This window comes from Podarcis liolepis (assembly GCF_965112155.1).
Source record: "Podarcis liolepis genome assembly, chromosome: 11".
In the NCBI taxonomy this organism is placed as follows: Eukaryota; Metazoa; Chordata; class Lepidosauria; order Squamata; family Lacertidae; genus Podarcis; species Podarcis liolepis.
In genome coordinates, this window is record NC_139565.1 from 33,361,702 (window position 1) to 33,373,831 (window position 12,130).

At 44.1% G+C, this 12,130-nt stretch overlaps 1 protein-coding gene across 1 annotated transcript in view; it reads left to right on the forward strand.

The window, feature by feature from the left end:
* Positions 1-12,130, forward strand: part of EDIL3 (EGF like repeats and discoidin domains 3) — a 247,658-nt gene that overhangs the window by 119,795 nt on the left and 115,733 nt on the right. The window contains exon 4 of the mRNA XM_083465367.1: positions 11,009-11,137. Coding sequence (XP_083321493.1) covers positions 11,009-11,137 — 129 coding nt within the window. The remainder of the gene's footprint in view (positions 1-11,008; positions 11,138-12,130) is intronic.

The window sequence follows — 12,130 nt, forward strand, 5'->3', positions numbered from 1 at the left end:
TATCAATCACTTACAAAACTTGGTGGCATGTTCCCTATAGTATGCCAAAGATTTGCTATCTTTATTTCTGTGCATCATGTAAGCTGCCTATTTGTGTGTTGCCAAAACAGAGGACGAAAGGGAGGTTGAGGTCTACCATATCCTGTAAAGTCAATGATAAGATTAGCAGCACTATACTGCATACCGAAAATGACTTTTGCTGGAAACAGAACTTCAGGGACATCATAGAAGAACTTACTATAAAAGAGCAGTTGGCCATTAGCATTATACAGGAGAAATTTCACACAGGGCTTCCTTCTTGTCAGGGTGGGTGGTTGACTCCAAATGTCCTGGTCTCCTTCAGAGCTTCTGCCCAGAAAAGAATGGTAATCCTAATTTGGGAACCAGTAAAAAGATGAGGGAAAGGCCTCATTAATGTGAATGGAAGCTCTTTGATTCTATAAAGAGAAGTCTGTAGAGCCTTAAAGCTATGGGTGGGACTTACTCTACCCGCTTGACTGCCACATAGATTCTGCTGCTGCTGCTTGCCTAGTAAAGTGGCTCATGGGCTGCTACTCTCCTTACCTATCAATTCATACCCATTTCTACTCATGGTGTGCCTCCTAAAATGAGGATTACAAGCAGGGACCATTCTCTTGCATTGAGCTGAATGGGAGAGCAGTTGCTAGTGTGGAACTCTGAATCCAGTGGAGCCACTGGACTTCAAGGGAGAAAGGGCTTTTCAGCCACACAATCTGATGCCAGTTACAGAAGATACATCTAATTATAAACTGATATGGGTTTGGCTAAGCACACCAAAAGTGGTTGAAAGAGCACAGCCTTAAAGGTTGTTGCGCTAGCTCTAAGAAACCATAAGCCAATATTTTGTAAATTGGTATGTAGGACTGTGTGTTTTGAGGACAGATTTTAAGGATTATTTCAGTTGATATAATTGTATGGATGCAAAGAAGAATTTCCAATTGAATACATATTTTCATATTAAATTATGTTTGAGAGCTACACCGATGCCTCCAAGACCCTGATCCAGTTTGTGACATATGTAAAGCCAACTGAAAGGACTGAAACTTAAATTACTTGCGGTCAATGAAACGTAAACATTACTAATTTCATCTGGATTGAGCCCTTTGTTTTGAAATCAATATGTTATGTTACTTACAAGAACAACTATGATATTGTTCAGATGTGTATAACTACACCCCTACCTACGAAATTATTGATGTGAAACATTTAACAAAGATTTTTCTAAAATAATAATTTGCTTCAAGCACACAAACTGAATAATTATTGCTATAATAATGCAAAACACAAATTACCTTTAAGATAAGCAGTATGCTGCTGCAAATGCAAATAGAACAGCCATAACTATGCATTATGCAAATCATAGATTACAAGAGATACTGAGGACTCGGCTACATTCATCACAATAATATGTTTTGAATGCATTATAAACATCCAACACCAGATAGCGTCAGAGAGCAAAAGGGAGCTTATATGGATTTTTACATAGGCCCCCCCCCCTTTGTTGTGATGATTTAATTCCTGACTTATTTATAGCATTTTAACCTGTGTCTATATACACCCTGAGTTTTATGCAGTGCTATTTTTCTCAGGGGGGAGGTGCCGGAACTCACCGTGAATGCTTTTATACAGAATAAAGTGAAAAATCAAGAAAGCTAGCTGTTTGTGCATGCACATGCATGCGTGTGTGTAAGATATTTCTCATAGAATGATTTTGGAAGATGTTTAATATGTGGCAAAGCAGCTCTTTCTTAGTATTTTGGCATGTGCTTTTTAAACAAATGGAAGGCAGCTAGATCAGTGTTTTTTTATGAAGAAAGTTTCAGGTTCAGCCCTTGGCATCCCCTACTGAAACAGAATGGATAACAGGAGATGTTAAAGTCATCTAATGCAATCCCTGGAAACCCATTGCCAGTCAGAGTGGAAAATACTGGGCAGAATGGATCAATAAGGTAGCATCCTATATTTATTTCAGCCTGTTGGAGGTGAAACTATGTATTGACTATGTCCAGGATCCAAAGAACAATGCAACTAGTTCACTGAACCTAAGGAACTTTTGTGTTTCTCTTAAACTAAACCCTCAGGCTTTGTGACAAACATAGGCGCCGACTCCATGGGGCTTGAGGGGGCCCGAGCCCCCTCAAAAATTCGTTTGGGGGGGCTCAGCCCCCCCAATAATCTCGGGCGGCGGTGGGCGCCGGGCCGGGGGAGGGGGGCGGCCGGCCTGTCTCCTTGGCAACCCCATTGAGCAGCGCCGGCTCCCCCGGGAGGGCCATCCCCCCGCGCCGCCGATCGCCAACACCGCCGACGCTGTGGCTGCCCGAGCCCGAGCCTGAGCCTGAGCCCGACCCGGAGCCCGACCCGGAGCCCGAGCCCGAGCCCGTCAGTCAGTCAGTCAGTCAGGAAGGAAGGAGAAATGGGGAGGGAGACGAGGGAGGAAAATTGCGCGCAGGGTGAAGAAAGGAGAAGGGCGAACGAGACGAGCCTCCAACCCAAAAAAGGGCTGGAAGACTAGGAGGATGCAGGATCGGGAAAGAAAGCGACGCCTTCCCCGCCCTCGACGTCTCCCGCTTGTCATTGGCAGCGCAGCGGGCGCCCAGAGGGGCTGGGCACCGGCGCAGGGCCACTCCGCAGCTGCGGAGGACAGCTGCGCGGCTAGCAAGGTGCGCCGCGTAGAGCGCGGCCCTTGTGTGGCCCGGTGGCCAGGCAAGCTCGGGCGGGGACCCCCATGCGAATCTAAGACGGGAGAAGAGGGCAGAGCAAAGGGGGTCCCTTCCCCAACCTCCAGCTCTGAGACTTCCCTGCGCCCCAGAAAAGCGAAAGGATTTTCTCTTCTTCTTTTTTTATAAATATTTTATTAAGTTTTCAAATACAAAGTTAGAAACATACACTGAAGAAAAAAGTAAAAGAACAAGAAAAAGAAAAAAAGAAAAAGAAGAAAAGAAAACCAACCATTCAACACATTTTTTATATAACTAACTGGACTTCCTCGCATCTCCCTAACCCTGCATTCTTTATAATAAAGATATCAGCAAATTATTACCTTGTTTCGTACCTTATTTTGTACTTTTCAAATACTATACCTCTAAATTTAACATACTTTTCATCAGTTACTTATATCTTAAATTAAACATAGTATTACCTTAGATTTTGACCTTTTCTTACTTAAAATATAATTTCCTGTTTCCCAAATCTAATTGCTGAAGCTATAGTTTCCGAATCGTGTAAATTTTTAACATTCATACAACTTATATTGTTTTTGTAAATAGTCCTTAAATTTTTTCCAGTCCTCTTCCGTTGTTTCTTCTCCCAAATCTCGGATTCTGCCAGTCATTTCAGCCAGTTCCATGTAGTCCATCAATTGCGTCTGCCACTCTTCCAGTGTGGGCAAATCTTGTGTCTTCCAATATTTTGCGATAAGTATTCTTGCTGCTGTAGTTGCATACATAAAGAAAGTTCTATCCTTCTTTAACACTTTCTGGCCAACAATGCCCAAGAGGAAGGCCTCTGGTTTCTTGGGAAAGGTATACTTAAATACCTTTTTTAACTCATTATAGATCATTTCCCAGAAGGCCTTCACTTTTGGACAAGTCCACCAGAGGTGAAAGAATGTCCCTTCAGCCTCCTTACATTTCCAACATTTATTATCAGACAGGTGATATATTTTTGCAAGCTTGACTGGGGTCATGTACCACCTATAAATCATTTTCATAATATTTTCCTTCAAGGCATTACATGCCGTGAATTTCATTCCGGTGGTCCATAACCTTTCCCAGTCCTCAAACATGATGTTATACCCAATATCCTGAGCCCATTTTATCATGGCTGATTTGACTGTCTCATCCTGAGTGATTTTCTCTTCAACCTGCCCTCCATCCTCTTGCAGAAAACTCTTTGCCTGCCCTGCCCGTATCTCGTTTTTGCTTTTTAATTCCACACACGCACCCTTCGGACTTCGTGGCAATCGGGCACTTGGGTGCATTTCCTAAGAGAGTGAGGACCCCCGCCTCCTCCCCACCTGCTCCCTCGCCAGCCAGCCAGCCGCGTGCCCTAGCCGGAGAGCCCCGGCCGTCCCCGTCGCGCAATCGGCTGGATCTCCTTTCAGCAGGCCGTGCTCACAACTCGGCCCAGGGACCCCCAGCAGCGGATCTCCGGCTCAGCTGAAGAATCCGGCAACAAGCCCCTTCCTCCCCAATCGCTCCACCGAAATACGCTCCAAAACCCCCCAGATAGGCCGCCGGCTGCCAAGTCTCGTGGCGCCCTGAGCGAGGGTCTCTCCCCAACACCGCCACCTCGAACTGCGTTCTCCCGGCTACCCGAGCGAACCAGCAGCAGGACCCCGGTATGGGCCCCCCCAATAATTTTTATAAGTCGGCGCCCCTGGTGACAAATAACTTTGAAACTGCTTGGAGTCTGCTGTTAAGAATGGCAAAAGTCTTCAGTTTGTTTGTTGTTTTGAAGCACCTAAGCCATAACAGACTGGGGCTGGCTCAAGGTTTGAGGGGGCCCTGTGTGAAATGACTTGTAATGAACTCCCTTCCCTATTGGTGGATTCCTCAAGCTGATCTGAGGCAGTAGTAATACTCTTAGCAGCAATGCAGGGTGGCCAAGACCAGCAATCATATTTATTTCCCACAATGCCCTAGACTGATGCTAGGTGAGGGACATTCTGGCAAATGAAAATGGCACCTAGAGCCAGCCACCAATCACTGATCAATACAGATACTAATGTTGATTCAGCTATATACCGTAGTTTTCAGATTCCAGCTGCTGGAAAGAATTCAACACAGCACACTGGCAATTGTTCCATCATTTGGGATGCCTGCAGGACCTTATCGGCAGCCAGCAAGACAAGTATCCTGAAGCTGTGCACATCATTGCGGGAGACTTCAACCATGTTGAACTTAAAACAGTGCTCCCAACGCTCTATCAGCATGTGAAATGTCCCACAAGAGGGGACAAGACACTGGATAAAGTTTATTCGAATGTAAATCACGGCTATAGGGCTTTACAGCTGCCACACTTGGGCCAGTCCGACCATATGTCTCTGTTCCTGGTACCAGCATATATCCCACTCAGGAAACGGGCTCCCACAATATTAAAATCTGTTAAAATCTGGCCTGAAGGTGCTATTCACCAGCTGCAGGACTGTTTTGAGAGAACCAATTGGGATATTTTCGATAGTTCAGACCTGGAGGAGCACACGGCGGCAGTTCTGTGCTATATCAATCACTGCACAGACACTGTCACAGTAAATAAATCCATCCGGTTTTACCCCAATCAGAAACCATGGATGAATAGAGAGGTCCAGTGCCTGTTGCGGGAAAGGAACAGGGCTTTCAGGTCAGGCGAGGTGCAGCTTTACAGTGTAGCAAGAGCAAACTTGAGGAGGGGTATTCGACGGGCAAAATTGGATTATAGGCTGAGGATTGAGGATAATTTAAGGAGCAACAACACAAGACAGATGTGACAGGGGATTCAGCATATTACCATCTACAAACCTAACCTTGGTGCTGTCGACGGTGACCCCTTGCTGGCGGAGGAGCTTAACCTCTTCTTTGCTCGCTTCGAGAAGGAGCCACCTGAGACGCCGGTATTACAGCCACCAGCCCATAGGGGCCCCTCATTCACGGTAGAGGAACATGAGGTGAGACAGGTTTTGAGGATGGCGAATCCGAGGAAGGCGGCTGGACCTGATGGCATCACTGGAAAGGTGTTAAAGGGCTGTGCGGATCAGCTGGCGAGGGTCTTTACTAAGATCTTCAATAAGTCCTTAAACCAGTCTATTGTCCCACCCTGCCTGAAGTCGTCAACTATTGTCCCTCTGCCTAAAAAATCCACAATCAGTAGTTTGAATGACTATAGACCAGTTGCACTGACTCCAATCATCATGAAGTGTTTTGAGAAACTGGTGCGCCGTCACATTATTTCCTGTCTTCCATCAACTTTTGACAACTACCAGTTTGCATACAGAGCAAATAGATCCACAGAAGACGCCATCAATACCACTCTCCATGCTGCTCTGTCCCATCTGGAGCAGCCGGGGAGTTATGTGAGGCTGCTGTTTGTGGATTTTAGCTCTGCTTTTAACACTATCCTCCCCCATAGACTGGTGTCCAAGCTAGAGGCGATTGGACTCTCCAACTCCACCTGTCTCTGGGTTTTGGATTTTTTGTCAGAACGTTCTCAGAGGGTTAGAGTAGGGTCACACATGTCCACAGCCCTTAGCCTTAACACCGGCTCACCACAGGGTTGTGTGTTGAGTCCCCTGCTCTACACTCTCTATACGTATGACTGTACAGCCATCTATTCCAGCAACAAAATCATCAAGTTTGCTGATGACACTACGGTGGTAGGGCTCATTTCAGGAGGAGATGAGTCCGCCTATCGGGACGAGGTGGAGCGGCTCTGTGTTTGGTGTGGAGAGAACAATCTGGCTCTTAATACGGCTAAGACCAAGGAATTGGTGGTGGATTACAGGAAAAAAAGGCGGACATTCAGCCCTTGTATATCAACGGGGAACGGGTGGAGAGGGTGGCGGAATTCAGGTTTTTGGGAGTAGCTATCGATCAGGGCATGACTTGGAGCGCACATACCACTGCTCTGGTGAAGAAGGCCCAGCAGAGAATTTATTTCCTCAGGCTTTTAAAGAAGAACAATCTGAGTGAGAGACTGCTGGTGTCCTTCTACCGAGGCTCCATAGAGAGCATTCTTACATACTGTATTTGTGCTTGGTTCTCCAGTTGTACAGCTAGGGAGAGGAAGGTGCTCCAGAAGGTCATAACCACAGCCCAAAGGATTATTGGTCATCCTCTCCCATCTTTGGAAGAACTGTACGGTTCCCGTTGTCTTAGAAAAGCAAATAACATCCTGCAGGATTCATCTCACCCGGGACACAGTCTGTTTGCACTACTGCCTTCTGGCAGGAGATATAGAAACATCAAGTCAAAGACAAATAGACTGAAAAACAGTTTCTATCCAAGAGCTGTGGCCTTTTTGAATGCTGTAACTCGATAGTGTGACCTGGGAGTTTGATGGGTGTGGTGTGGGTGTGGCTGGAATGTGGTTTGTTTGGTTGTTGTTGTTGTTTTGCTTTTGTTGTTTTAAGGGATGGCATCCAATTTCGTTGCACTTTGTGCAATGTTGCACTTGTGTAATGACAATAAAGAATCTATTCTATTCTATTCTATTCTATTGCAAGCTTATCAGCTTGCCAGACAGTATGATCCGTCTTCTCTTCCCCTTGCATGCTGTGCTTGAGGCTCTCCCAGCCCCCTCACCCTCATGGGGACATGGGGGTACACAGGGGAAGAGAGGGGAGAAAGCTCCATTAAACTGGCAGAAGTCAGCTGAACCCCACCCAGTGTGTTCATGTACACTGTCTACATGTATGTATTTATTTAACTATGTTACTTACAATGTGATTTTTTGCTGTTAGTAGTAGCAGCAGTACAGTTTGGTTTTGAATGTGGAATTTGTACTGTATTTCTTATACAGAATCCTTTCAGTTGGGATTTGTAAACCATTCAGAGATTTCTGTTGAAAAATGAAGCAGAATACAAATTAACTAAATAACAAACTAACATGTTTTGGGGGGCAGAAAGTAAAACAGAAAACAGATGTTAATAAAGTTTGCTCTTGGCTTCTCCAAAGTGGAGCAGCACCAGAAGGAGAGATTATACACATAAGAACCCAACTAGGCTCTTTGGTGAACTATTAATCCTCAATAAAAAAAGAAAGTAAACTAGCTCCCTAGCAGACTACTTGAGCCCAGAACCTTCAAGTGTCCCTATTTTCCAGGGATAGTACCAGATTTACAGAAGCCATCCCAGTTTTTTATTTAATCCTGGAATGTCCTGCTTTTCCTTAGGATGTCCCTATTTTCATTGGATAAATGTTGGTGGGTATGGAGCTATCCGACCCCTGAGCCATCTGAAGGCAGGCCTGTATAGGGAAGTTTTTTAGTGTTTAATGTTTTATTATGTTTTTTATATCTGTTGGAAGCAACCCAGAGTGGCTTGGGCAACCCATTCAGATGGGTGGGGTATAAATAGTTAAATAAAGGAATGAACAGGACATCCCTATTTTCATCAGATAAATGCTTTAGCTGAGCTTCCTCAAATGTCTGGGGTTTTTTGTGGTCTGCCCTAATGTGAAGAGTCAAATGAAGCCTTCATCCATTTCAGTTTTTATTTCTCAGTTAAATATTCAGAGCAATTTAAAACAAACAAAACAAACAATCAAGCCTCACAGTGCTATGGGCATTACAGATAGAAAGCAAGCCATATATGTCTTCTTCTTTCTGAAATAAACATTTTATTATTAAACTCTATTAGCATTTCTATAATAAACTCTATTAACATTTGTTATGTGACAAATTCCTTATTAGGGGGTTGACAAATGTTCACAGAGAACTAGATTTACAGTGGCTTCTGGTTCACACTATAGCCTGTGCTCTATTGTTCTTGCTTTTCGTTGTTCCTCTGAAAATGCATTCTGAACCAAGCTGAATTTTGAATAAGTGCCACTTTGTGTAAAGAGTCAACAATCCTTTTATAAGGAAGAGAAAACTGGAAATTGTTATATAGAGTGTGACACATATGGAAATGTACAATTTTGTAAATGTTAATTAATTCCACCTCTAGTCTTTATTTATATGTAAATTAAATGGCAGGAAATAAAATACGATTTTAAGTAGGCAAACATATATTTATTTTCATATTTTTAAGCACACCATTGTAGTTCAAGGAATGAAGATTAATGCTTTATTGTGGTGGAGAATTTAGAAGCGGTTGTGAAGAGCTCACTTCAGATGTTTCCAACCATGTAATCATTTTTTAAAATACTACCAGAATTGACTGCCAGTTCTTTGTAGGAGGAACATTTGAGGTAAAGAGTCTTCATCATTTGCCAGGTTTTTATGCAAACCAATGGCTATTATCCAATGCTGGATAGGCAAAGCAAGGATTCATAAACATGTTGATGGAAAGTTGGTTTCCATCCATAGCTTACCTGACAGCTGAGTTGCTGCTGCTTTCCGGGAAGGAATAGGGGATGGGCAAGATGGTGGGGGCCTCGCTGTCGTGCAAATACATTGGCAAGAGCACCAAATTGGTTTTGCTGGTGCATTTGCACCATGATAGCCTCCCTGCTGCCTTGCCCCTCCCCCTCCCAGGAGACTCCAGAGGGCAATCCCCATCATATTCTCCCTAGGAGTGGGAAGAGACCAGCAGTGCCTCCTATTTGCCCACTGGCTGCTGTAGAAGCAACACAGGGGAGGATTGCTGAGGAGGCAGCAGATCTGGCATCCAAACAGCACACTGCAGTCATTGCAGTCAGTGTCAGCAGCAGCAGTGAGCAGTACATTCCTTGGAGGTTGGATCTGCTTCCCCTGTAGATCCTGCCACTTGAGGCTGTGGCTTCACTTTGCCTCAGAGGTGGGCCGACCTTGGAGTTTGCTGTTCTCCTCTTGTTTATCCAATTCTGGGGAGATTTTTTCTCCTTTATGGTTGGGCCCTCTGTGTTTCATAGCATGCGGTCTACATGCCAATGGCAAGTAACATTCAAAAGTGTGATGTTCTTGCATTCAACAGTGAAGACGGGTGCTAGTATCTTTGCCAGAAAAAAAGTTTATTAGTAATGTATGTGAATCCTTGGCTCAGTTGGTTAGAGCAAAGTGCTGATAACACCAAAGTTGCAGGTTCGGGTTGGACTAGATGAGCCTCAGGGTCCCTTCCAACTCTACAGTTCTATGATTCTTAACAGAGCCTGTCTTTGCCCCTGCCCCCACCCCCACCCGCATCCTTACACACACTACTTCCTTCTATGGGTGAGTTTGCCTTTCTAGCAATACACCTTAACAGATAGCCTTAGGAGGGATTCGATGGTAACAAAGCAAACAATTAGTCACCTGAGAAACAGTTTCAATCCAAATGCGATTTTTGTTTTAAATGCAGTGTAAGGAGTCTCTATGGGAGTATATTGTATTTAAAAATGGGGTATCAGAGTTTTTAGGGGGCGAACCAGGTTGGGATAGCTGGGATAGCAGGCTTGTCGGTTTTTGAATGTCTTATGTAGATTTTTTTCAATTTCATTGTTCGGTATGGGACAATGACAATAAAGATTATCGTATCATAATTAAAGAGGTACTCGGAATTCAGTGGTTTCTGTGGTATCAATGCCCATTTGTCTGATGATAAAATTTGTATGGTGGTGGTGATCAAATCCATTCTTTTCAACCTTTTCATGTGTTATCCAGAAAGGGTATCAAGGAAAACTACACTATTTGACTCTCTCGTAAACAACAATGATTACTGGAGCTGGATCCCAAGCCAAACTGAGTCAATCTGGGATTTAGCAAAAGTCAAGTCTTTCCTGTATCAGTCTCTGAGTCACAGCCAGCACTGTGACTCTCCAATGGTTTGACTTTACCCCTGAAAGTTCATATTCTTCCATTGTCTCCCCAGACAGATGGATGCCAACAAAACATGTTGAGGCAGTCGTGGGTATAGGGGGAAGAATGAGACTCAGGCAGGCTTCATGCATTGTGCCCCCCCCCATTCAGTCTGCATCATCCTGGGTTGAATTGGGGCCATTCCAAAGCACCAGATCAAGCTCTGAATCAGATTGGGAGAGCCATGCAAAGCCCTAATGATTACTAATATATATTTTGGAAAGTTGTTTATTTGCTATGCATTTGGATACCTCTGAAGATATGGTAATCAAATTTTGCAGGATGGTACTTGAGCTCAACAAACAGGTTTTCATATATATTTGGATACAATTGTTCAGTATTGTGAATCAGTATGGACTGAACCTTTCAAAACTGCACTGATTTCCCTAGCCTGCTAGTGAGTTAATACTTCCTGAGCAGATGTGTCTTCGCATAACCTTTATCACTTGATGACTGAGTGAAATAAGGGTAGCAAAGTGTCTTTCCTGCATTCATATTTGATGTGTCATTTTCTTTACATTCTTTTTTATCTTTCAGGGCCATGCATTCCTAATCCCTGCCATAATGGTGGAATATGTGAAATTAGTGAAGCCTATAGAGGAGACACATTCATAGGCTATATCTGCAAATGCCCCGAGGGGTTTAATGGGATCCACTGCCAGCACAGTAAGTTTCAATATAATACTTTCTTCTTCTGCCCCTTTAGAACTACAATGCAATTCAGAGGTCACCAAGTTTTGGGGGCCTGTGGGCACCTTTGCAAACCAGAGAAAATGCTGTGGGCACCACACACACTGTAAACATGGACACACTGCAACCTAATGCTTCTTTCAAGCCTAATTTCAGTGGGAAAGGGGCAGTAGAGAGGATTCTGTGCACAAAGTGACACATCAGCGATGCAACTCCTATCCTACAAAGAGGTGTGGTCGTACAATTTTATGGACTTCAGCCAACAGCTATGGAAAACTATTACTGTTTTGATTAATCTTCTTCATATATTGTGGTAAGGTTGGCTGTGAGTCTGAGGAGCTTTAAGAAAAGTGACTGGTAGGATTCCTCTATCCATGGACCTCGTGGGGTTACAGGGCAGTGGCAAGCTAAACAGCACTATGTGGCTCAATGCAGCCACTACTTTAAGGTCTCACAATGCCCCAGATTGATGCTTAGTCAGGGGTAGTTAGGGAATTAGCATAGCTCCCAGTGCTGCTCAGACAGCCAGGCTATAACCATTTTTAAATGGGTGCCACAGAACACACATCAGCAGTGCTATGGTAGGACTCACTGGAACCTTGGTAGCTGTCCAAAGGTGCCAAGTGCTGATTCTGGTCATCACCTTGTGGCCATTCAGACTTGTATCCTAGTTGTTCAGAAGGGCTCAATTCTGAATTCAGAATGGTGGAGGAGGGGGGAGACTTAATGATTTCTTCTTCTTTTTCCTTAGTATGTGTTTTTAAGCACACATAGAGTGAGAAGAACTTGATTCCTTGTCATAAAATAAAGATGAGCTGAATTGGGTGTCAGAAAAGTGGAATGTGGCCGGATTTGCCGTAGGGCTCGTGGTTTCGTCTTGATGTTGTCAGCAGTTCATTTGGTTAATGATAGCTGAAGATGAAAAGGGTTGTAAAAAGCAGATATTTATGCTAATAGGTTTTCCCCTAT